At 37.9% G+C, this 24905-nt stretch overlaps 1 protein-coding gene across 2 annotated transcripts; it reads left to right on the forward strand.

The window, feature by feature from the left end:
• Positions 1-5739: 5739 nt before the first annotated feature.
• LOC110061581 (pyroglutamylated RF-amide peptide receptor-like) lies at positions 5740-23437 on the forward strand. Of its 2 annotated transcripts, XM_089283018.1 has the most exons (5): positions 5740-6178; positions 11965-12113; positions 13352-13622; positions 17912-18166; positions 20773-23437. In XM_089283018.1, exons 2-5 carry the CDS (start codon positions 12001-12003, stop codon positions 21106-21108), a joined length of 975 nt encoding a protein of 324 aa, XP_089139144.1. In that variant the 5' UTR covers positions 5740-6178; positions 11965-12000; the 3' UTR covers positions 21109-23437. The 2 variants fall into 2 exon arrangements, with proteins under 2 accessions (XP_089139144.1, XP_020624075.1); XM_020768416.2 differs by lacking the exon at positions 5740-6178 and having other exon boundaries at positions 11935-12113.
• The last annotated feature ends 1468 nt before the right edge of the window (positions 23438-24905 follow it).

The raw sequence follows: 24905 nt of genomic DNA on the forward strand, positions 1-24905 counted from the left end.
AGGAGTTTCTTTTCCACAGCAGCTCTCGGCTTTTGCAATGAAACTCCCTTTTCAAATCTATATGGGCATTTGTTACTATTGATTTTTGTTCATGAATTTGAGCAAATATGTATAGTACGGCATCTCTCAGTTTTAAATATTCGGGTAGATAACTTTCTCAGGAGCTGTCTCGTCTACGGTTAGTGGATAGTAACCTCAAACATGTCCACAAATCAGGTATTTAAGCGATAGTTTATCAGAGCTTGCATTGGAGCTAAAGGCGGAGGTCAATAGGAACAGGAGAGTTGCATGCTTGCTGAGATTATCCGCCTTTAATTAGCAGAAGCAAGTAGCTACATCTCAACAGATGAGAGCGGGAGTATATGCAATCCTGCAACAAGTTATAAAAAAAAAAATAAGTAAAAATAGCGGGTCACAAGATAGCAAGAGTCACACGAGGTAACGCGCGTGGAATATTGTGAAAAAGCCACAGGTCAACAAAAAGCATAACAAATTGAAGACTACACATTACGAATGGATTCCACGCCTGGAAATTAACACGAATGGGATCGCGAAACCAAAACACACGTTAATTTAGAACGGAACACGTAAAACGTCTTTTATCTTTTATTTTAACTGGCTGCTAGGCATTTTTAACTCTCAGGTTATTTTGTGTAGCCAGCTCCCCCATCATTTTTGCCTTGACATGACATTGTCAATTATTGCTCTCTTTTAACTCTGGGGTAAAATAAGTTTGTTGTTGTTGTTGTTGAGCCGAAAAATGGGTCATATGGAGCTGTATGCATGGGTAAACGATTTTTCACTCAGTTTTAATTGTTAATATTATATATACTGAATATGTGGTCTGAGTTGCCCTCGAGAGAGTGCTCAACAGTAATGGAGCTTCTTCTAAAAGAAAATGGACTGCACTAGTTCTCGTTCATTTTACTCGATCGACAGAACTGTTCCGTGGGAGTGTTTCCCACTCGTCAGGATCTAGATGACAACGTTAGTTAGTTGGTTCATATAGAGTTTCCTTGAGGTCACACGTGCTTTCACAAATACTAGGTGTTTTTCAGTAAGAATTTGTTCGCGTGCCTAAAAGTGATCTTTTGTTAATAGGGGCTAGCTTTGGTTTGCATATCATGTAGAACTTTTGTAGAGTGCACAATTTGCATCTTTAGTTGCGTTGGAGTATGACTGCACCCTGTCCAGGATATTTTTATTTTTCACTTCCGTTGTTTCGCGACGCTAAATATTGTAACCGCAGAAAAGGGCTTAAAAACAAGAAACGTACTCTGAATGACAGGGTGGTTGTATATAACCCTACCTATAACTCTTCTAATATTAACATCAAGGGAGTTATTCAGAAATATCTACCAACTATAAATCTACTTACACGGTAGCTAATCTATGTAAATAAATATTTTTGAGGGTGGATAAACGTTAATCCACCCCCGAAAATCAAAATAATTTATTTATTTTATCTTGGTACCTGTACAGTCTTTACGAATTTCCCCGGAACACCTCGCCCTTCCGGGATTTTTGCGTTACATAATTGTGTATATATATCTCGCCTCGTGGTTCCTATATAAATAAAAGCCAACTTTGTAAAGATCTTTAGTTGAGACATATCCCTAAAGAGGTTTGTAGTATCAAACGAAACGCGTGGAATCAATAACTCAACTCAAGTTGTTTTAACCTTGTGCTGCTCACGGGATAACCATTAAAAAATGTAAAAAATTAAAAATGAAAATAATAAAAAAAAATAAATTTAATAAAAAACAAAAACAAAAACAAAACATTGTGAAAAATCCACGAGTCGAGTAATTAACCATGAACATCTAAAATTAAAAAATATATATATATTACAATATTTAGAGAAGAAGCCCCATCACCCTTAACTGGTTTTCATGTGCTTTCTCTATCTTGGTCGAATTGGAATTTAGAGTGTTGGCTTTTGTGGAGCGAGAAAACCGGAGAACCCGGAGAAAAACCCTCGGAACAAGGTGCGAACCACCAACATGATACCTAGCAAGAATCGAGCCCGGACCACATTGGAGGGAGGCAAGCGCTCTCGCCACTTTGCCATCCCTGCTCCCCGAAGGTTTGCGAAGATTTACGTTATATGAATGGCGTCTTCCCGACGAGACCCGCTTGAGATCTCGAAAAGAAAAGAAAAATAAGCAGACGTTAACTAGATAGGGAATACTGCTTAAAAAACAGAGAAACGGATAAATTTGTCCTGTGGGGAGGATTGTTTTTTTTTCGGCGTGTGAGCACTGTAGCAAAACTGAAAGGATATAATTATAGCCCACATCCAACACGGCGGACTTTGATTTCAAAATGGCTTTCTATTTTGCAGATCGAAATGCGTACATCTAACAGAGGCTAAAAGAAATTAGTTGCGAGGATTTGTTTTCGGGTATGTGGGTGTATGGCCACTGTGGCCAAATTGCACTCGAAATCATTTGATTATATACCTATACTATAACAGAACTTACTCGATTCTGAGTAACACCAGCGCAAATCAAAACGAAGATATTCGAAGTTAGTTAGAAGCATTCAGAAATATTGAAAGTTAGTCAGACGGTCATCCGAGGTCTTGTTTCGTGCGTGTTCAATGTTCACCTGAAGTCTTCGGAAGATAGCCAAAGATAATTAGACGTTAATTTCCGTGCAATTCCGAAGACCACCCGAACCCTTCCGAAGATTAACGAGTATTACCCGAACATTTGTAAACACCTCCGACAATCACCCGAACCATTCCGAAGATTTCTGAAGAACATCTGAAAACTACCGAAGAACACTCGACATGCTCGAAAATTGCCAAAGCCTTCCAACATCAGCAGAAGTTTTTTTTTTTAAGTTTCGGGAATTCATGTACGACAAAGACCTAGAACTGAATGCTGTCAAATGATTAGTGTCGTTGAATTTGGAATAAATAAACACTTCAAAATTTAGTCGCTCTTATTAATTCCAAATTGAGGTCAAAACCATGTGATTACCTATACCCGCGTGACTAACTTAGTGCAAACGGCAAACAACTACTAAAACTAACCAATCCCACTGTTTTATTGTCGATCAGAGCGATATTTTGCAAGCATTGGATACATACATACACTTTATTCATACACAGTGGAAACCTGACTAACAAGATTGGGATAAAAATGCCTCATTGCCCAGGTTTGCCTTCTTAGCGGAGGAAAGCGGCGTCTAAAAAAACTTCAAGACGTGAGGTAGTATAAACAATAGAGGCGAAGTCGGTGGATAAGATTGCGGCGAGAATTGTCACTGCTCAACTCAGTGGTTGACACCGTTCTAATGAGCTTAGCACAATTTGTGGATCGTTAACTTCTTTCAAAGGTTTTGGGAGATAACTCGTACGCGGTTAATGTTTAAAATATTTTTTTAGAAAATGCAAATAAAGTGGTAGTCTTGAAATTGGTTGGGAGAAAATATTTTGGACAAAATCGACCCTTGAAGATCTGCAGTAAACTTTTTAAAGATGACGAGAATCCTCCTTAACTTCTACTTCTATTTCTACTCGATCCTCTTCGCAAGACTTTTTAAAATAAATTTAATTGCCTGATGTTTCATACGAATAGTCATTAAGAAATAGAAAACAGGTACCGTGTTTCTATCGAGTTATAGAAACACAAGTGGAAGTTTGGGAGAACGAGATATGCTGTGGGAACATGAGCCGCAGGTGAGTCGAGTTCTCCCAAACTCGAGTGTTTCTACAACTCGATAGAAACGCAGAGAACATGTTTTCTATATATTTTAGAAAACACCGCGACTAAAAAAAGGAAAACAGCTTGTTAACTTTGATTATTATACACTGAACTCACTATCTCTTTTCTGATTGGCCGAAAGCGTACAGTGAATTTTCGAAATCAGCGCCTGTGACGTCACAACTGCAGATTATACAATAATCATGTCAAGGACACTCAAGGTCACGGGTAACATGTCATGTATGACCACGGTGCATGATTTCTAAGGGTAATCATGTCAAGATCTCGCGCTTTGTGTTGCTCCAGGGGTGTTGCTTGCCGTCAGTGAAGAAGCAAAAACATGACTTCTATTTTTTTTTTTTCGGTCCAATGTATACCTCGACCTTGATTATTCTGGATATCACAAAAGACCTCATCAAATAATTGTTTATTATCAAAGTGTAAATTCTCTTTGCTCGCGCCAAAATTACATCAACAGCTCATGCTAGTTCTCTGTTTCCATCGAGTTATAGAAACACGATTTTTAACCAATCAGCACGCGTATTTTTTTAGGACTGTTTTTTAATTAAGAAATAATATTGCCAAAGTACGAATGCGCGCAATGAGTCCAAATTAAAAATTAATGATTAAGTTGCCTGCTGTTGATCTATGACAATTTTATTAGGGAGTTTACGAAACCACGACGGCAACGGCAACGGGAACGTCACTGAACGAAAGAATTAATGAGCAGCACAATGGCTGTGCACGAGCGTTATAATTCTTGGTACATTTCTTTGCCATCCTCTGCAAGAAAACGACGTGAAATGACCAAATTTTGCGTTGTCTGGAGGACGTGCACCACGACGGCTAATTTTTTAAATTTTTATTTGAAATTTATCGCAGTGTTTCGGACTTAGTTATGCGATAGTTTTGACAGTGATAAACAAAGTAAATGACTTTAGAGCATCGCAAGATTCGTAGGTAAAATATAAATTCATTTTTTAATCGACGTTGTCCTCGGTGTCGCCGTCGTGGTCTCGTAAACTCCCTAATGAGTGGAAGACATCTTCACAGCCGAAAGTATAATAAAGTAGATAATAAAAAGAGGGAGAGAAATAACCAATGGGACAAGTAAATAAAAGAGGGGAGCCAAGTTAAACTGATCGTTAGCTATAGAGTCACGTACATACTGAACACACGCATACACAAAATGAAAACCAACACGCGCTACAATATCTTGAACAAACCGCAGTAAGTAGGAAAACATTGTATCTTGAGGATCTAAAAAACGCGCTGTATGTAGCAGCTTAAAGTTAAGGTCTCTTAGTTACAAAGCTAACTTTTATTCGTTCCCTAGAGAACAATTAAAAGAGTCGTTCACAGGAACGTCAGTACATGATGTGTGAAACGAGTTCCTGTTTTAAATATTCATAGATCTATACTTAAGGGAGATTAAGACAATGTTCCTTTATCAGTAATTAAACACTATCTTCATTTGTGCGTCTCTATCGGGTGGTGGCTTTTACGGCTTACTATTTTAGCTTTTTACGGCTTGCGTTTAATCTGTTTTCCTTACGGTAACTACCAGATTGTTTTCAATTTATGTTGACATCTTTAAAACATACTTAAGGTCTTAGGATCATTCTGGGACGGAAAAAGATATTATTTAATTTTAGGAATTGTAGGCTAATGTAACTTTCAAACGCAAAATAAAAACACAATTTTTACTATGGCTTCATTTTTGTTCCGTTTTACTGCTAACTGTTAACCGCATATAGACCCTCTTATTCGTGCAGATTTTAATTAACTAAACGAAATATGAATAAGATAAATTGCAAGGCAAAGACGTGTATACGGCTGAAATAGTAAGGATAGATTTAATGGCCAATATTTCAACTAGCATTTCTCAACTAAACGGATATGGTTTTATGTCCTGCATATTCGACAATTTCAGCTCTTTAAACAATTAATCTAACAATACGCTGAGAATAAATTAACCAATTTCTGCTAATGTATGCGTACTCATTAGGTGCTCTAATTCACGATTGTCACGAAATTAAAAAGAAAAAGGACCAAAACACGCGATTTAAGACAAGAATCAACCAACGAAACTTTCTGGAAAAGAAAGTTCGTTTTAACGAAATAGTTGAATAAAAGAATACAGTAACGTAAACTGATGAAGTAAACCATATGAAATGACAGTAGATTGCTTGATGTTAATTCGGCAGCTGGCTCTATTGTTGGTTCATTTGACCTGTCAATACTTTATAATAGTGAAAAATTAAAATGAGAACTTATTAAGTCGCAAATGCGAAGGTGCATACATAAATAAAAAATCTGCGCAATATTTCGTTGAGCTAGCAAATCGTAATGACGATCATTTAATGGCGAAATTTATTTTCGTCAATTTAATGTACCCGAGAAGCATCTAATGCCATATGTGGACCGAATTGCACAGTCAGGAATATCTTTAGCCAGCAATTTGGGTAGGTTTCTATTTTGTACATGTCTCACCATTGGGTTTCATTAGGAAGCTTTAGCAACAGAGACGGCGATGCCGAGGACAACTCCTGTTAAAAAATGAAGTTAAATTTTGCATTCAAACTTTCTAGTATTCTAGCTAGTTGAGTTCCGTGTGGCAATCGGTCTAAAAACTTCCGCACTCGATATGTAATGGCAGCGTGCAGTTTTAATAGGAAACACGGAAAATTAGCTAGCCGTCGTGGGCCACATAATCCAAAATGTGGAGAACTTGGTTCCATGCTGTTGTTTGAAGAGGACGGCTAAGAAATATACATATAGATTTATAACACACGTGCAATGCCATTGTGCTCTTAGTGACGTTGTCGTCTTCCTTTCCGTCGTGGTTTGTTAAAGCTCCCTAATTTAAGGTGCTTCAGTACGCGCAGTTTCTCTTGCAACTTGTCTCTCAACTTCTGCTTTGACAAACAGTGTCAGCTACATTTCATGTCACTGTTCCTTTTATAACGGCGCCACTGAGTCGAGAAACCGATTGCACAAATCCAAAACAACAACGTCTTCATAAATTCTTCAAGTTGATGCAGGGCAAGTATTGGGCAATGTTTCTCGTTTCCGAAAAATCCGGCCTCTAGTTAGCAGAAAATTTACCCACTGTTTCGACTTGGCGAAAATACGAGCGCGAAGTTACAGTAATGGGCCTACACTGTGAGTCACGTTTGTGCAACAATGTTTTCGTTATCACTTCCTTTAGAATTTTTGACTTCCACAAGATCAACAATTTTCATGTATTAGATAAATATAATCGGACTACTTTCGCGGCAAAACATTAATTGAGGAATTTGCAACAAAGAAGTCTAACGGCCATGTCAAGTATTGAATGACAAATTTTACTTGCCCGTTTAATTGTGCCACAGCCAACTTTACGATTTTTTATTCTCTCGTCCAAAGCCTGTTTCGGAAAATCGATAACAGCTAATGAATTACAGCGAACAAAAGAAACATAGCAGTCGACATTCAGTGGCTGCATTATCGAAATAATATGCTCTTTGAGCGTTTACTGTTTTGTTTTAGTCTCCTTTTGAACCATTAATTTTTAACCGTTAATCGTAAAAGTTGCTCTGATATAATATTCCGTTTGAGTTTTCATATTGTTCAACCGTCAAGTGGCTGACATAAGACCAAAAACAATAATTAGAATGGTAATGATTCAAGAACCATGAAGTCAAAATGCAGCTGTATAAAACTATATACTTAACAGAGACGTTTGCCGACAGCTGGTGTGTGATATGAGATGCGTGATAAAAATATGTAGAGAGCGGTGAAAATATACGGGGTGGCGTGAAGACATCGTAAGAATGTTATTTTTCGAACAGTCCAAACGTTATTTTACGAACCAGCGTAGCGAGTGATTAAAGTATTGGTTTTAGCACAAACAAGTAAAATTCATATCTTCAAGCCACTGTGTAATTTTATTTTTATTATAATTATGTAGAGAAACAAAGAAACAAAGGCAAAAGCACGAATTAATTCAAAGCTGCAACAATTTATGCTCCAGCTGAATTCATAATAACGCATCTCAGCACCTCACTGACAGCTTACAAAAAAAAAAAAAAAAAAAAAAAATAGGTTCTTTAAATGGTCAAATCCCACGTCACTGTCGCTGGTGATAATTCGCCACCTCTTGAACTGTTCTAGTTCAAACTAACTGCTCTTCTGATCCCAATTGGTGAAATTCACTGTCCCTACTTGGCACGGGTAAAATTGGCTTGACTTGGACTGTTATTGTTGTCGAAATCTATTTATTTTCTTCTTTTTTTTGTTTTTACACCCGCTTTCAGTGTTACGTGCACAGGCGATATCTTTCCACCATCTCTCGACATTCCATCTTTCGACATGCTATGTAAACGGCTGAAATACGGTTTACCTGCGAAGCTAGCAATTTTTCCGGTTATTAGCGGAACAAATGACAAGTATATGATAATCACTGACCTCAAATGAATGAAGAAGATTGTGGACTCCCGATTTAGGGGATAATTCAAACGATTGTAGTGTACTCGATCGGCTCTCAATAGTGACTTCCGGGAGAATTGGACCGCTACCGCTCAGTTAATAGTCGAAAGATGTAAACATTCAAAGCAGTTGATTTATCACTCACAGAATGTCTTCTTGATGCTCCTAGCCTTAGTTTAATGATGTCAAATAAATCCATCTTTCATGACTAAAAGTCGAGGTCGACCTTAAAGAAGCCACTTGTGCTTACATTTTGACAGGTTACATAGGCCAGGTTATATAGGCCAGGTTACATAGCATGTCGAAAGATGGCATGTCGAGAGATAGTTGCTATGCACGTAACACTGAAAGCGGGTGTAATTTCATTTTTTTTTATTTTTGCGAAGACGGAATCTTTGCACGCCCAGAGAGTTTTTGTCGTCCGGATAAGAATAAACGGCTGAGATATTGCGTTGTCAGTTTCTAGGAAATAGCCGAATAGTTATTCAGCGAGTTTATGTTTCTGTGTCCAGTTATTTTCCCACCTTCATTGGGTGGAATGTTATTACCCACAAGTTTGTGGGCGAAATACATTCTATTAGTGTGTTTTACCAGCGCTCATTCCACGCGAGAAATTAATGGCTTGAAATCGAAAGCACTTTTCCTATATCCTACATGTTGAGACAAATGATTGTCTCTTATCCGAATAGCGACCAAGCCTCGTTCTTTTGCAGGAACGCGTTTTTGTTATGGCGGCGAAAAAACGTTAAGAAATAATACTACCCAAACCTGAAACGGTCTTCTTATTGCAAGTGTATATGGGACTTGCGTTCTTCAATCTCATTGCCAAACGAAAAAAAAAATCATTTCACACAGGTGAGTTAGAAATATCTCAGTACAGAATAAGGAAATCTAAAGACATTTAATACGAAAAATATGATCGACCTGGCACTTTAAGGAAAGCCTGAGAACATTTTTTTTTCTGTAAACAAATATAATCAAACATCTGGCAGTGAGCATTGTACTGCTTTTTATTTTTGCAGTGAGTTAAAAAAAAGATATCATGTTACGAAAAAAGAAAATTGCCCGTGTGGTTTAACAGTTAGTGGTTTAGGGCTGAGAGTGACCTGGAGTGCGGGTTTTCTCATTTCAGTTTCAAGCCGGGTTTGAAAAACTTACGTATGATAGAAAATGAATAATTCACTCTGTCATCCAAACTCAGTTTAACTTGAAATGATTTGGCGTGAATCATAGATTTAAAATTGAAAGCCGAAAGTACGAATGACAGAAAGGATCGACAGATATATTTTTTTTGCAAAAAGAAGACAATAAATTATGAACTTCACAGAAGAATCTGTGATGATAGATGTTTCCGCTGTGAAGAAAAGGTTTTCCAATAAATGGACAGCTTGGGAACACAGTGGCTAATCTCACACGAAAACAAGCTAATGAAATGAGATTCGCCCGAACAGTGCCACTTAGCAGGTGGAAAGACATTTCTTTTGGTCTCAGTATAAGAGAGCTACTGCTGTGAAATGTTCTGCGGACGTGAAGCAGGAGAGATCTTGAGGCTGACAGCGTTTCTTATTCAACGTGAACATGCAATGGGCGATGCTATTGCAGAACGTAGCTACGATTTTTACAACTTTGTTTTTTTTTTTGAAGTATCACGTATACTGTACATATGTATATAAACAACCGAAAGTGAAATATACAAAAAGAAGAACAGCGAAACGAAATTTGAATTGCAATTTCATTTTCAGGACATGATTTGAATAACAAATTTACTGGAAATTAAATATATATATATTTATTCAAAGCAATCAGTGCCGAGAAGACTAGTAAAATAGAAGCAACTGTCAAAAACAATTTTAAAACGAGTTTACATGAAAGTCAAACTGATATTGCAATAGAAGAGGAACATAAATCTACGTGTATAGTGGAAGTCGAAGCAATGGAAACAAAAACAGCTAAAATAAGTTAAATTATTTAATCTCTATAAGTACATTTTTTCCTTCCTTTGGTCGCTACGAATTCCGCAATAGTTTAATTTCATTTATTGTATCCGATTATTCCAGAGCAATTAAGGGGGGAACTTTTTTAAATTGATATTGTAGTAAGTTTCCGAAAAGAAATTAAAAATGAAAGATTACCAAATTATAAAGACTAGCAAAGTTCAAATAATTACTTTCGTACACAGCAGTAGCAAAGAAATAGCCCATGATTAATTTTAAGGTCTAATGGCAAGTTGCCAAAGCGGGCTGTGAGGATTTGTTTTGACGAAAATCTGCGGGAAAAAAACTCTTCATCCTCAAAGAGGAGAGGAGCAAGTGCCTTCCTGCCATAGTAGTATTTGTGGCCGTTGAGGAGAATTTTGCCCAGACGCAATCCCCAGAAGTCTCCTTGAAGCGATGAAGACAAAACAGGTGAAGTGTTTTGAACCCATTTATTCACAATGTTTACAACTTTTTTTGCGAAATTTTTCGACCGAATTTTGGGTCCTTACAAACATTGAATTTTTTTTTTGACAACCTATGGTTTTAATGGGTGACAGATTTGCTCGTTAACTAATACTGCCAGATTGCCTTAGACTGAAAATGATTCTAAAATCTTAATACAGATAATCGTATACAAGTGACTAAATATGAAAATGACCTCTTAGGAACACGGAAGAACGCATAGCGCATGGCTTAGATTTTTGCAGTTTACTGTCACTCTTCAAGTAACCAAAGGATTACATAAAAGATCAAAATACTCTTTGATATCTTAGCGTTGTGCAAACAAAGTTCTGCTCTTCAGTCCCAGGAATCAATTCCCAAACCTATGGAAATTAATGTCGGTTCATGATTCGCTGTCGAACCATCCCGTCACGATTAGTATTTAACACAATTTAACTCAGTTGTGATTTTAGCTTCTACTTGCAGTGTGCGTGATCTCCAAACTTAGTAAATTTCCATTTAAAAAATCTCCTTGAGAATTTGGGTTCATAAAATCTCAAGGGGAGACACTGTAAAACTTGATAGCTGTAAAACAATGCAAAGTTATCGCCTGGATTGCACTAAAATCAATCAATCAATATATTTAACGTGGTCGGTACGCATAGCTAAAAAGCTCATTTACAGGTACGCACGAAAAAAACAGAAAAAAGAAATTATAAGAGCCTCAGGAAGGTATATAAATTTAAATGAATTAAGATTACGAACTAGCTAGTATTAAAATAAAAGAATCAAAAATGTAGTCTCAAGTAAAATGTGTAAGAAAATATGATCATTAAAAGAAGTAAAAATTAATATTGATCAAGGATAGAGCCACTTCGCACTCAGAGTCCCGTGAGATCTAATTGTTTTAAGTTGTTTTTATAAGTAGTGTACGTTTGTATCTTTCGAGACTCGTCCGAAATAGCGTTCCACAATTTCGATGCAGCGTATCTCCATGATCTTAAGCCGAAAGTTGTTGATCTTACTTTCGGAAGGTCCAGTATTGTGGTGACCCTAAGGTTAAAGATGACAAAAACTTCATCGATCCACATTTTCAAAGCTCAAACCTTAGACATGCCCGGGATACTACATGTGGTATTTCTATAGGTACACTGCATAAACAATGCACTTTTTTCGGCAAGAACTACTCCTAACAATACAAAATAAAATAAAGCTGGCCCAAAACGAGAAGCTAAGAAAACAATGTTTCTTTGTCCTTTCTTTGTCCTATTTGGAACGCGGTATATGACATTTTTACCTAAGCTTTCAAATAACCAAGGCATCACGTTCATTGCATATCATTATTTGATTTGTTTACTGGACAGGAATTAGTCTAAGTGATAGCTGGACAGTCTTCAGTCATGTCAAAGCCAGCTGACATTGCCTTAACTGCAGTGCTCACCATTTTGATCATCACGGACACCGTTTCTAACCTCCTCGTGATCTTTGTCATTAAGAAAAATAAAGATATGAGGTATGCTATATGTGTGTTGTATTTCTAGTTAATGTGTTATGTTTTCTCATTAGGATGGATAAAGTGTAGTTCTCTACTTTTGAGTCTATTTTTTGTTGTCCAGACGTAAGTACATAAACGGTGAAAGCTTTCCATTGATGAATTTATCCACTGTGGAGACTGTATATCAGGTAGATCAACTGAAATTGTAATTTCTGACGATTGAGGGACGAATTAGTCAGAAATTATTATTTTGACGACACGATGGAGAGGCTTGCGGGGTGGCATGGGACGTTCATGGACTATTTAGGCTTTTGGCGAAAGATTTAGGTCATTCTGGGTTAGCTAGTATTCTTGTTTGTCCTCTGTTTTTAATATTATATATAATTTTAAAAGCTCTTGTTACAAAAGCTTGTATGTATAATAGAAAATGTTCTACGTTACTGACTTGTAACCTTTCCTCGGGGTTTTGTGTTGCTTCATTAGATCAGGAACACGTTTCCACACAATTTTTGGCCGCATCTATTTTAGTGGTTTTTCGTATCTGGCGTAGTACAGGTTCTAATTGTTGGAGCAAATAGTTGTAATTTGCAAGGATGCAGATTATGTTGTAAGAAGGAATACATCTATATCAGATGACCGACTGCAGCACGCTCAGTAAACTATTCACATTGAATGTCTTGTCTTAGCGTGGTCAGAATCAGACATTTTCCATGATCGTAAATGTCGTGTGAAAGGAGGTCATGACGTATGAAAATATATGCGTCCACTTATGTAAACTATCTGTGCGGATAGAGCCTGAATATATTACTGTCTGAAGCTGGTTCAAGGTTTCCTTTAGAATGAGTCAGGTAGCAGCTCTCGTTAAGTCTCACATGAATGGCTTGGTACCATTTGAGAGGAAAATAGAACAAACAGCAGTGAAAATGCCCCTAGCCCCAACACAATAACAACTGCTAACAACGAACTACAAGCTAGTTTACAAGGACTGCCTTACTTCTGTTTACAAAGAGTATGAACTACGATATAACCCCAATCTGGGTTTCTTTCCTATATAATGCCTTTAACTCAACTCGTTAAGTTCTTACTATTCTGATTAGTTTTTTTGCTTATGTAAGTCTAATATTTTTTTTTTTCGCTACATGAAATTCTATGTATTAAGCAAAATAAAATGGTTGTTGTTGTTAATTTGTACCTGAGGCTTTTAATGTTTTTATCATTACTATTTTGAAAGCATGGCACTGATGTTACTCCTGCAGGACTCCAATCAGTTATCTACTTGTGAACCTAGCTGTATCAGATATCACGTTCGCGGTGTTTGTTGCACCGAATCACATTTTGAAGAAAATATTCACCCACCCGGAGGGGGGCGGTGGTTCAGAGTTATGCAGAATGCTGACAAGTGGAAACTTCGCATGGGTGGGTGCGGCTTCCTCGTCTCTCACTCTGGTTGCTATTGCTGTTGAACGCTATTACACTGTCATGGGTCCCCTTGGTAGCAAAGGAAAACTTAACAAGCGAAGAGTGAAGGTGAGTAAGCAGCAATATATCTGAGAGACTGACCTGAGGTGACGAATGAGAAGCACACTTGTGGCCTCCAAAGTTTTGTTGTGAAGTCGTTGTAAATAATTCTTAGTTGACCTGTATGTAGAAAGATACAAACAAAATTCGTTGGCATTTATTTCAAAGGAACTAGCAACAACCACAGTCTCTTGAAAGAGCGTGACACAAGCACATTTACTGCGCCAGGCAATGTTAACACGCCCATCATTTTGGATTGCCCAAAATGATTTTTGTTTTTGTACTCAGTCAAGTGGATTTGAATGAATATGCATGTCTTTTACAACTTTCATTGCAACGGAGCGTCCGGGGTGAAATTTGAAAGCATACTTTCATTCCTTCTAGCGACACTGTTCAGCGAATAACGTGGGGCAGGATGGCCGTTATTAACAGACAATATCCATAAAGACTGTCACTTTAGCTGGTACTATATTAAGAGCAGTTTCGCCTAAATATCAACTAGACTTGGAAATAGCGAAAAAATCGAATTTCTTCAAACTCGCCCAGAATGAAGCCCTACGGGCACTAGTTACAAAAATATCGTTTTAAGTTCGATAAATCAAAAATTATTTTTTTCCGCAATTTTTTCGTTTCGATGCCCCAAATCGGCCAAAATCCATCGAAAATGAGCGGCATATTCAGAGGCTCGTAAACTCAAAAGTAAAAATCTTCATTACAAACTGATTGCACGTCGTATTTGTACTTCCATTTTTGTCTATTTAGAGCTAAATAGATCGTGATTTGATTAGAACTTAAATATTTGACGAATTTTCTAAATTAACGACCCAAGACAGCTTTAAAAGAGGTCTACATTTAGCCTATTTTCAAATGCTAAAAAGGCGTTCTGGTACACGGCTTTTCCCAAAACGACTAGTTTGGTGTGAAAGAGCATTCTTTCTTCTTCAAATTAGTGAAATAAAATTTTTGGGTAAATAAAATCGCGAGCGCTGAGATAGCGAACTAAATGCAGCACTTCTTCCTGAAAACGTGACCTTTGACCCGAGCGTAACGAAACCGATTACTGCAAGAAAACCAGGAAGAAAAGCAAACGCTTCGTTATTTTGAAACAATTTCTAGTGATATCTCTCCGAAACCATGATTGCAAGAAACTATTTCCAGATATGAAATCTTACAGGGTCAAAAAAGGAGCTAAAGGGCGCATTTTGACACAATAACTTTGTTTGCTGAGAATTGAAGTCAATGACCGTTAACGAATTCCAGTGAAATTTGCAAACTTGAAGTATGTTAGCCGATACTTACCTGAATATTTATATTAATAGAAGAGTCGTCTTCTTGGATTAACCTTCAAAAGAAGCAAGATCCAGATTTGAAAATCTCTAAAAGAAGAAATGTTTAATGTTCCGTGACCTGCCCGCTGCTATAAATTAGCTTAAATTCCATGCACATGCCGACCGCATGTTTGTCGTAAAACCAACTGAACTCCACTGACAGTTTCCATGGGCAACCCCAAAATAAACAATCCCCAAAAATGTAAAGTGAAATTGGCTGTCTTCATGAACAGTTAGAAGCTAGAGTCAAGTTCCATTACCTTTTAAAAGTGCTTGATTCTACTTTGTTCACTCAGTAGTTACTGTCACGTTCGAATACTGCGTAGTATCGGTCACGCCAAAACACTGCAGACCGTGCAGACTGAGTAAGTTTCCCATACAAAGTCTTGTACGCGTTTGTCTATTGAATCAAAAGTCAATTCTGCGCTTGTGCAGCCTGTGGATAAATGACAGACTTTCAGATATATTCAACACTATTTTGTAACTAGACCCAAAAAAGGAGTCACAATGAAAAGCCCAAACAAGTGTCTGCAGTAACACAGCGGTCAAACGTCTGCGCATGTGCGAGCAATGGAGCAACTAAAAGGTGGCCAAAATATTTTCATGACACTGTTCTTTTCATGGGTCATCGGTATCCTATAAATGACATTTTCCTCGTTATTTATATATTTGTTTATGTTTTATCCGGTACAACGAGAGCTAACAGAAATGACTTGAGAGTTAAAAATTGTTCTACCTTCTCCTTGTTGCAGGTCTTTCTTTTCCGTGGTATGTATTTTCCGTGCTCCTTGAATTTTTTGTCCGCCTCGACTTTGCATTTAGTGCACCAGTTTTTTCCAGGTTTGTAGTTTAGAAAAGCTTTTCCCACCTGGTCAAAGACCAGGTACAGTCGGTTTGGGATCGGTATTTTGGCCAGCTATGCCCCCATGACGATGGACATGAACATCATTTGCCGTTTCGATTCATCTCGTTCCTGTGCTTCAGACAAATCAAGGATCCGGATGGAATCCCTCAGTCCTTGCCAAAATTTTTCCAGCTCGTCTGAGCGAAGCCGAATCACTGCAATTGTCTTTTTCTTCTCCCATTTTTCCTTCTTTTACACATCGTTTGTCGTCCGTTTTCGGCGTCACGCATCGTGTGATTAATAAAAACAAATAAAAATATACTACGCCGTCGGCTCGTAGCATGACACGGGTTTTAAGACTTATAAACTTTTTTGGTAAAGCTCAAAACAAAATGGTAAATCAACAGAATACCGGTAACTTAATAAACTTTGTGTCTGAAAAGTCTTAAGTTTTCCTTTTACCTGCTTTCTTTTCCTTTTACAGATTTCTATGAACTTTTCAATTTTTTTTCGTAAATTTTGCGTGACACCGGTTGTTTCCCATGTTTTCCTTTAAATTTTTGCGCGGGAAATTGGCGCGCGGCTGCCAAAAAATGTACCAATTTGCGCATGCCCGACGTTTGAACGCGGTGTTGTCTGCAGTCTGCACGGTCTGCACTGTTTTGGCGTGACCGATTCGCGGCATTCGAACGTGAGAGTAGTGGACAAAGTCGACGCAAACAAATAAATTCAAGCACTTTTTAAAGGTAATGGAACTTGACTCTAGCTTCTAACTGTTCATGAAGACAGCCAATTTCACTTTACATTTTTGGGGATTGTTTATTTTGGGGTTGCCCATGGAAACTGTCAGTGGAGTTCAGTTGGTTTTACGACAAACATGCGGTCGGCATGTGCATGGAATTTAAGCTAATTTATAGCAGCGGGCAGGTCACGGAACATTAAACATTTCTTCTTTTAGAGATTTTCAAATCTGGATCTTGCTTCTTTTGAAGGTTAATCCAAGAAGACGACTCTTCTATTAATATAAATATTCAGGTAAGTATCGGCTAACATACTTCAAGTTTGCAAATTTCACTGGAATTCGTTAACGGTCATTGACTTCAATTCTCAGCAAACAAAGTTATTGTGTCAAAATGCGCCCTTTAGCTCCTTTTTTGACCCTGTAAGATTTCATATCTGGAAATAGTTTCTTGCAATCATGGTTTCGGAGAGATATCACTAGAAATTGTTTCAAAATAACGAAGCGTTTGCTTTTCTTCCTGGTTTTCTTGCAGTAATCGGTTTCGTTACGCTCGGGTCAAAGGTCACGTTTTCAGGAAGAAGTGCTGCATTTAGTTCGCTATCTCAGCGCTCGCGATTTTATTTACCCAAAAATTTTATTTCACTAATTTGAAGAAGAAAGAATGCTCTTTCACACCAAACTAGTCGTTTTGGGAAAAGCCGTGTACCAGAACGCCTTTTTAGCATTTGAAAATAGGCTAAATGTAGACCTCTTTTAAAGCTGTCTTGGGTCGTTAATTTAGAAAATTCGTCAAATATTTAAGTTCTAATCAAATCACGATCTATTTAGCTCTAAATAGACAAAAATGGAAGTACAAATACGACGTGCAATCAGTTTGTAATGAAGATTTTTACTTTTGAGTTTACGAGCCTCTGAATATGCCGCTCATTTTCGATGGATTTTGGCCGATTTGGGGCATCGAAACGAAAAAATTGCGGAAAAAAATAATTTTTGATTTATCGAACTTAAAACGATATTTTTGTAACTAGTGCCCGTAGGGCTTCATTCTGGGCGAGTTTGAAGAAATTCGATTTTTTCGCTATTTCCAAGTCTAGTTGATATTTAGGCGAAGCTGCTCTTAAATGTATATCACACCTGCTTCTGCTCCCGCACCAGTTTCTTGGTTGATCACTTCCTGAATTTGTCCCAGTTGTACCTGCTCCAGCTCCAGCTAAAAGTCTACCTCTGCTCGTGGAACTTCTTCTCCTATAGAAAGTCCCAATGCTTGATTACGGGTTCAGAACCACTTTTTAAAATTTGTCCAAACGTTTTGAGATATGACTTGTGAGATTTCCACTATGCTAAGTACATGTCTTTTCATTGGCTCATAACGCGCCATTTTCAGGTAATTATTTTTGGTTGTTGGATCTTTGCACTGGTTTTAAGCTTACCGCTGTTCCTGGTCACAATATTTGATGAGTCAACTGGCGACTGCAAATGGAACTGGCCAGAAAGTTGGATGGGCGCAGCGTATGATACCACTTGGCTTGTATTGCTGGCCATCATTCCACTGATAATCATGACTGGCTTATACTCCAGAGTCGTTTATTCCTTGTGGTTTAAGCGAAATGACGATAACGAACTTGCTTTTCAACAAAAGGTAAGAATTATCAGAAAAAAAAGTGACTTTATGAAAATAATCAAAGGAGATCTATGGCCAAACTCGTGGATTAGGTAATCTAGAGATGAAACATATTGGTGAACTTGCAATTACTGGTGTATTATTAAATGCTGTTAAAACAAGCCGGGTTTGTACCATGCAAGGTTGCACTTAACTCACGCAGTGTAGGCTTTTTTCGTTGGCTTTTTTTTGCACACATATCACAAAGACATATGTCCAGAATAGCCAGGGTGGCAAAATTGCAGCAAAACATGGAGTGGTAAAGGCTAAGGGTTCTTGGGTCACAGAGGACACTCCTGCCCAGCAAATCATAGAGTACTCTCCCCCCTCCCCCCTTCTCTCACACCCAGATCTTGATGTTGATCTGCCTGCTGGAAAAATTTGCATGTATTCAAGTCGTACGAGCTTACAAACGTTTTTCATTGCATTTCATTCAAGGTTATAGGTAAGGTCTCTTATGAGACAGCACTTCTTTTCCAATCTGGAAGCGCTTGTCTCCATATACATTGGACGTAAAATACATCAAAATAAGTAGACTCATTTGCAAGCATTTTCAGTGTTGATCCGACAAATCTGTCGACCATAGATATGTGTTCCAACAATAATAATAACAGCTTCATTGAAGTGTCAATGTATTTAGTATTAACTAACAATTGGGGACAAGCTCACAGGGGATTTCTTTCCGTTTGTTATGTTTTCAATCAGGAAACAAAAGTGTAGACAAAAGACAGGGTAAAAATCATTTAAACTTATCAAAATCAAGTATTTGGGAGTTTCTTTCCAAGTTTATGTGCATTTCACATCCCACTTAGAGTTCAGATCAATGTACTAAACTAAACAAGACAAGTATAGAAAACACAGCTTTAATCTAAACTTAACTCGATGCCGGTTGAACATGGACAACTCAACATGAAAAACTTAAGTGTCTAAACTGCAAAGCGGTGAACGAAGGTCCTGCTTGATTGAACGTTGGATCTCACAGCAGATCTAATCAGCCAAACTTGAAAAGTAGAACGATAATACGTCACTACTGCAAGGTTGACACAACGTCGTAGAGTTAAAACAATATTTCGGCTGGCCTCAGGTCTAGATGTTACTAAATTATAAAAATGAAATTACAATATTATACAATGGTCCCGATGTTTGTCCTGTATTCAATAGCTGTTTCGTTCATTAAAAGTTGTTCGTTTCGCTCATATAAGCTCATTAAGGTCGAGGAATAAGACCTATTCTCATCAAAGCTTACCATATTAGCTTTTCAGGTCACTTTCCAGCAAACAAATGCACATCTCCTGGTCATTTTGAGCGCCTGGACGACTCAAATGCTTCTGAAATTCAGCCTTCAAGTTGGCCATAGAACTAATTCGAACATTCGAAGTCAACCCCACTTCAATTTAGCGAAACACCTAATATTAATGGTCGTGCAAAAGCTACAAAATCATCCACACTCGGGCTGGCACGATGCACGCATTGACTAGTGGGCTCGCACTGACTGCACGGTTACTATTCCAATTTAGTATCACCCAACTAGTGGACTAACGCAAATCCTGCATTTTGATTGGCTACGCTACTAGGGGACTATTAGTAATAGTCATCGAGTAGCGAAATTGGCGCCATCGAGCGTGACGCTTTCTTTCGTTTTATTCCCAAATAAATATTTCTTCAACTTGCATTTGCTAACGTTATTATTACCTTTTCTATCCGACTAGTTGGGTGATACTAAAACAATTAGACCCTTCGCCCTCAAGGGCCACGGGTCAATAGCCCATTCGGCTTCGCCTCATGGGCTATTGTTAAATAGTCTAATTGTTAAAGAGCGTCGGGCTCGGTTACTATTCCAATATGGCGTCGGGCGCGGTTACTATTCCAAAATGGCGTCGGACTCGGGCGCTCTCGTTCGGGCCAATTAATTACGAGGAGTGTCTACACCTAAGTGAGTGAGTGAGTGAGTGAGTGAGTGAGTGAGTGAGTGAGTGAGTGAGTGAGTGAGTGAGTGAGTGAGTGAGTGACACATTTGCATATCGGAGTTCCCGCAACAAACACGTTTCTACGCTTCGCGTATCCACGAGTTTAAAAATGTATTTCGAATTCTGCTCATAGGTTTGTGTAAATGTCATGGTAGTGAGATCGGCGTGTTCTTTGCCAGGCACTACAAAGTTTCTTCGCCCATGCACCTTTCGCACAAATGGTGCCTAAATTTGAATAACAATACTTTTTGCATCCTTGGCCTCACGTTCAGGTGAAAAATCCTTTGTCTGGGAACATATGTACGAAGCTAAGGGTGTATAAAGTATTGTTATTCAAATCCAGGCACCATTCATGCAAAAGTTCTATGCATGTTTACTCATAGTCATTCCTAATTTTTACTTGGTGGAAAGAAGGAAATAACAGCAATTACTCCGGAGTTTGCAATTAGCATTGTTGGGCGAAAGGCGTATCATGGAAAGACGGGGAGAACAGAAACCTCCCCCCCCCCCCCCCAAAAAAAAAAAAAAATGATGGTTATCACTTCCATCAAATGGGTAGACTGAAATAGCTTCAATGACAGATCGATCCACTAACACTTTGCGTCCTCGTGTTTTCAGGGAGTTTTGAAAGTGCGTAAGCGAGTCACCTTGAGTGTGATGACAGTCAGTGCCATCTTTGGAATCTGCTGGATTACTGGTTTATTAATTTATATCTTAAGCTACTTCGACATCTACATATTTGGCCGTTTCTCCTACGCCATCTCCGACTTGATGTTCATGTTCAATTCTGCTGTCAACCCTTTCGTATATTCTCTGCTGAACGAACGATTCAGGGAGAAGATCAAGGAACTGTTATGTTCCACGTGTGCAGCCAAAGTGTGCCCTTCAACAGAAAGTTACAGCACTAAGCTACCCAACATCGCCTCTCATGTCACCCGCACTGTGCAGGAATAAAATCAATGGAGTAATGCCTTTGGTCAGGAAGAAAACTGTACATATTCCTAGGAAACGTTCTCACATGGCGGGCTGTGTAAAAGAACATGGCGGTTACTTAATAAGGTTGTGCAACAACAACGTTTTCGAATTTATGTCTTAAAGGGAACCTTGAATGGGTTCTCTTTTACAAAGGAAGGAGCTTAAGCACTGTATTTCATGACCCTATATATTTCGCTTTCCTTGTCTTCAATTTTTGCTGTACTTTTAGTTTTGTGTAACAATAGGGCAGTTTTCAATTGAGTGTCGTAAAACCAAAACCAAAGCAATTACTTATCAAGTACTGACCGTGACTCATTCAATCTCAAATCGTAAGAAAACACAAAACCAAAGGGATTCCCAAATTATTGAGGAGCAAAGGCAATGACGAAGGCGACGCCAAGGACGACGTCTATTCAAAAACGAATTTCTATTTTACCAGCGAAATTCGCAATTGCCTAGGTCTTGTCAGTACCCCATAGACTCTAAAAACGTGCTCAAGACAAATATGCAATGACAGCGTTCAATGCCAAATGGAAATACGAAAAATTTCCGTCGTCGTTCGCGTTTTCAGACTACGCAGAACTCGGTCATTTCACGTTCTTGTTTTGCAGAGCACGGCAAAGAAATGTACAAAGATTTATAATGCACGTGCATAGCTATAGATCGTTTTCACTATCACGCAACGAAAAAATAAATCGAAAACTATTCAGTGGTAAAGTCAAGAAATCGTATGTTATAGTATATAGGTAAAGAAGAAACTTTTTCAAGTTTGACTGTAGGTCTCTACGTTTTCCCAAACTTCAGATACTAGTCGAAATGTTTTGCGCAAATTTACACAGCCCAGTATGGAGCCACCATGTTGGTGGTGCTCCACCAACATGGCGGCCGGGAAATAGTGTAAACATCTGGAACTTACTTTGGTTATCCATGCGTCGACTGATTATCTGAACTGAACCCACAAACATTCACTTAAGCACTTTTCTTAACGCTTTGTCTCCTAAAAAGGCTAAAAATCACTAGATAAGTGTAAAATTTTCCACAAACGCGATCGGAGCGGTATGTCACACATCGCCATAAATGTGAACTTCAAATAAACTACGCTGGTCTTCAAACTAAGCACGCTATTAAGCTGAAAAATTGTAAACAGATGTAAATTTAGATCCTCTCATGCCTGATGAGCTAAAAATCTTTCGTGGCTCTATAGTCTTGGATTTTGGAAATTGATGACCTCACGTGAAAACGATCAATTGTTTTGCTCATTAAACCTATTGTTTGTTGTCCTTCTCGTTAACGTCGTCGTCGTGGCTTCCTAAGACCCGGTTCATACGTCGCATTTCTGCCGTGTCGAATTCAATTCAACGAATTAAATTCGACAGAAATTCGACGTCTGAATCGGCTGCCGCATTTCTGCCGCACGTTCAACTGGTCTTGTCGCATTATCTGGCAGAAATGCGACACCGATTCAGACGTCGAATTTCTGCCGTGTCGAATCTAATGCATACATTATGTTAATGTATTGAGCATGCGTAAATGTTTTCCCGTCAAAGAAAAAGAGGAAACTTGGCCATTCTCGACCCAATACAACCTGAACATATTGCAACACATACTGCTCCGTTGTCAGCCTTCTCTTTCTCGTTCCATTGGCGGTCAATTTTTCGCAAAATTAAAGTCCTTCGTCGCTCAGTATTTTCGTCCGCCATATTGAATACCCTCCGTTTAAAACATTTTCCGCTGGCCGATATACCCGACAGTACAAATTTTGAATTAAGTGCGACACAAGTGCGACGTATGAATCGACAGTCGCATTTCTGCCGCACTTAATTGAATTGAATTCGACACGACAGAAATGCGACGTATGAACTGGGCCTTAACTATAAGCTCCCCATCAACTCAACTTAAAACCGCTCCAGCAGTAGTAAGCTTAGCATTATTATTTAACATTATTATAGTCAAGTAGTATTATATCTGATAGTGGTATTATATTTTGTTTTGTCTTTACTAGGAGCATTATTATTAGAATTATAATTCTTGTTGTAAAAAAACAAACAAACAAACAGTATTGTAAGCACTTTTTTAAAGTTATTGTAAATTGTAAGTTAATCCTCTGTTGGAAGTAACTTTAGTATTTTAAAAATGCAACTTAAGTGTGGTGTTAAAAAACCAACTTTTTTCTGTAGCTATCATAGCGCAGATTGAGGAAACCAGCGGCAAGTCTATAAGTAAAGGACCTTGAATTGACGAATCTCTTAGTTCTGTTGACTTTGTGTTTACGAACGTTTAATTATTACTTTGGATTGCATTTATTGGCTAGACTGTTTATTTTGGAGTGTTCACACTTATTGGTTTCTATCTATTTTCACATCTTTTGGTGATCAGTGGCACAACTAAAGCCATCCTGGTTCTATTCACATAAACAACGTACAGATTCTTAGGCATTTTTATTAGAATGCGAAATAGTTTAAATTCACAAATTCCACCACCGGTTTCGAGCCACTGTCCTACAAGATGTAACCTTTTGTATACAGTTTCTTTGACTGTGTTGATCATAATGTGCTCATTACTCAAGTAACGCGTCTCTTTCATGATTACATAAAATAACTGCAAAAGTCTACAATTTTTTATTCTGAAGAAAACAAACTGGAAAAAGAAGTCACTTTTGGAAAAATGGGTCGCGCTTGGAAAAATGGGTCACACCTGAAAAAAAGGGTCACACTTGAAAAAAATGGGTCACACTTTAAAAAATGGGTTAAACTTGGAAAAATGAGTCACTCCTGGAAAAATTGGTCAAACTTGGAAAAATGGGCCAAAATTGCAAAAGAGGGTCACACTTTTAAAAAAGTAGTCACCCTTGTAAAAATAAGTCACACCTCGAAAAATTGGTCAGACTTGGAAAATTGGGTCGAACTTGCAAAAAAATGGGTCACTCTTGATAAAATGGGTCACACTTAATAAGAGTGGTCACCCTTGAAAAAAAGGATCGCACTTGGAAAAAAGAGTCACACCTAGAGAAATGGGTCACACTTGGAAAAATGGGTGGCACTTTAAAAAATGGGTCACACTTTTTTTTTTTTTTTTTTTAAATTTTTTTTTATTGCTAAACACATAATTACTTACATTGCCTTACTCTACTCACAACAATAACTAATCTACTTACAATACACTACATTATTGTTATTATCATCATCATCATCATCATCATTATTATTATTATTATTATTATTTCTAATGCTTTTACTGTCTTACAAACGTCACTTACAATACATAAAAAAAACACCTATTTACAATACTTGGCATTACGTTACTTACAATGCACATTAATTGCTTATTATGACTTACACATTACGTTACTTAAGGAGTAACAATACAATGTAATTACTTAATTATAGAAAAAACAACAACAACAACAACGACAAAACAAACAAAAAAAAGAGAAACAAAGACCTTGTAACTAATTACTAAGGGAAACGCCCTAAATGGTGAGAAAGAATTTCCACTTCTGTTGAAATTCCCTTTCGCCATTCAACATGGCAGCAATATATTTTTCTATCTCGATTTTATCCTGCACTAATGAAATGAAGTCGCTGAAAAGGAACATAGTATTATTTAGAGCGTTGATATAAAGAAAGTATTTGCCTAGTATTATGAGGTGGTTGAGGGTCAAACAGTGAGTACAAGGACGAGTAATTCCAAATAATACCTCTGGCTCGGGGAGAAGTAAACTCGCGTTACTTACGGTAGAATACCAACTTTGGAACTTATATCAAAAGGAAGACGCT

The sequence above is a fragment of the Orbicella faveolata genome, unplaced genomic scaffold (genome assembly GCF_042242905.1).
Source record: "Orbicella faveolata isolate gen_17 unplaced genomic scaffold, um_ofav_v1 contig_12, whole genome shotgun sequence".
NCBI classification, from domain to species: domain Eukaryota; kingdom Metazoa; phylum Cnidaria; class Anthozoa; order Scleractinia; family Merulinidae; genus Orbicella; species Orbicella faveolata.

Excerpts from the sequence above, each read along its gene's own strand:
- LOC110061581 (XM_089283018.1), top strand. The coding sequence starts at position 12,001 with ATGTCAAAGCCAGCTGACATTGCCTTAACTGCAGTGCTCACCATTTTG. Across the intron at positions 12,114-13,351 it reads AAGAAAAATAAAGATATGAG|GACTCCAATCAGTTATCTAC; the intron begins GTATGCTATATG and ends TTACTCCTGCAG. Across the intron at positions 18,167-20,772 it reads AACTTGCTTTTCAACAAAAG|GGAGTTTTGAAAGTGCGTAA; the intron begins GTAAGAATTATC and ends TCGTGTTTTCAG.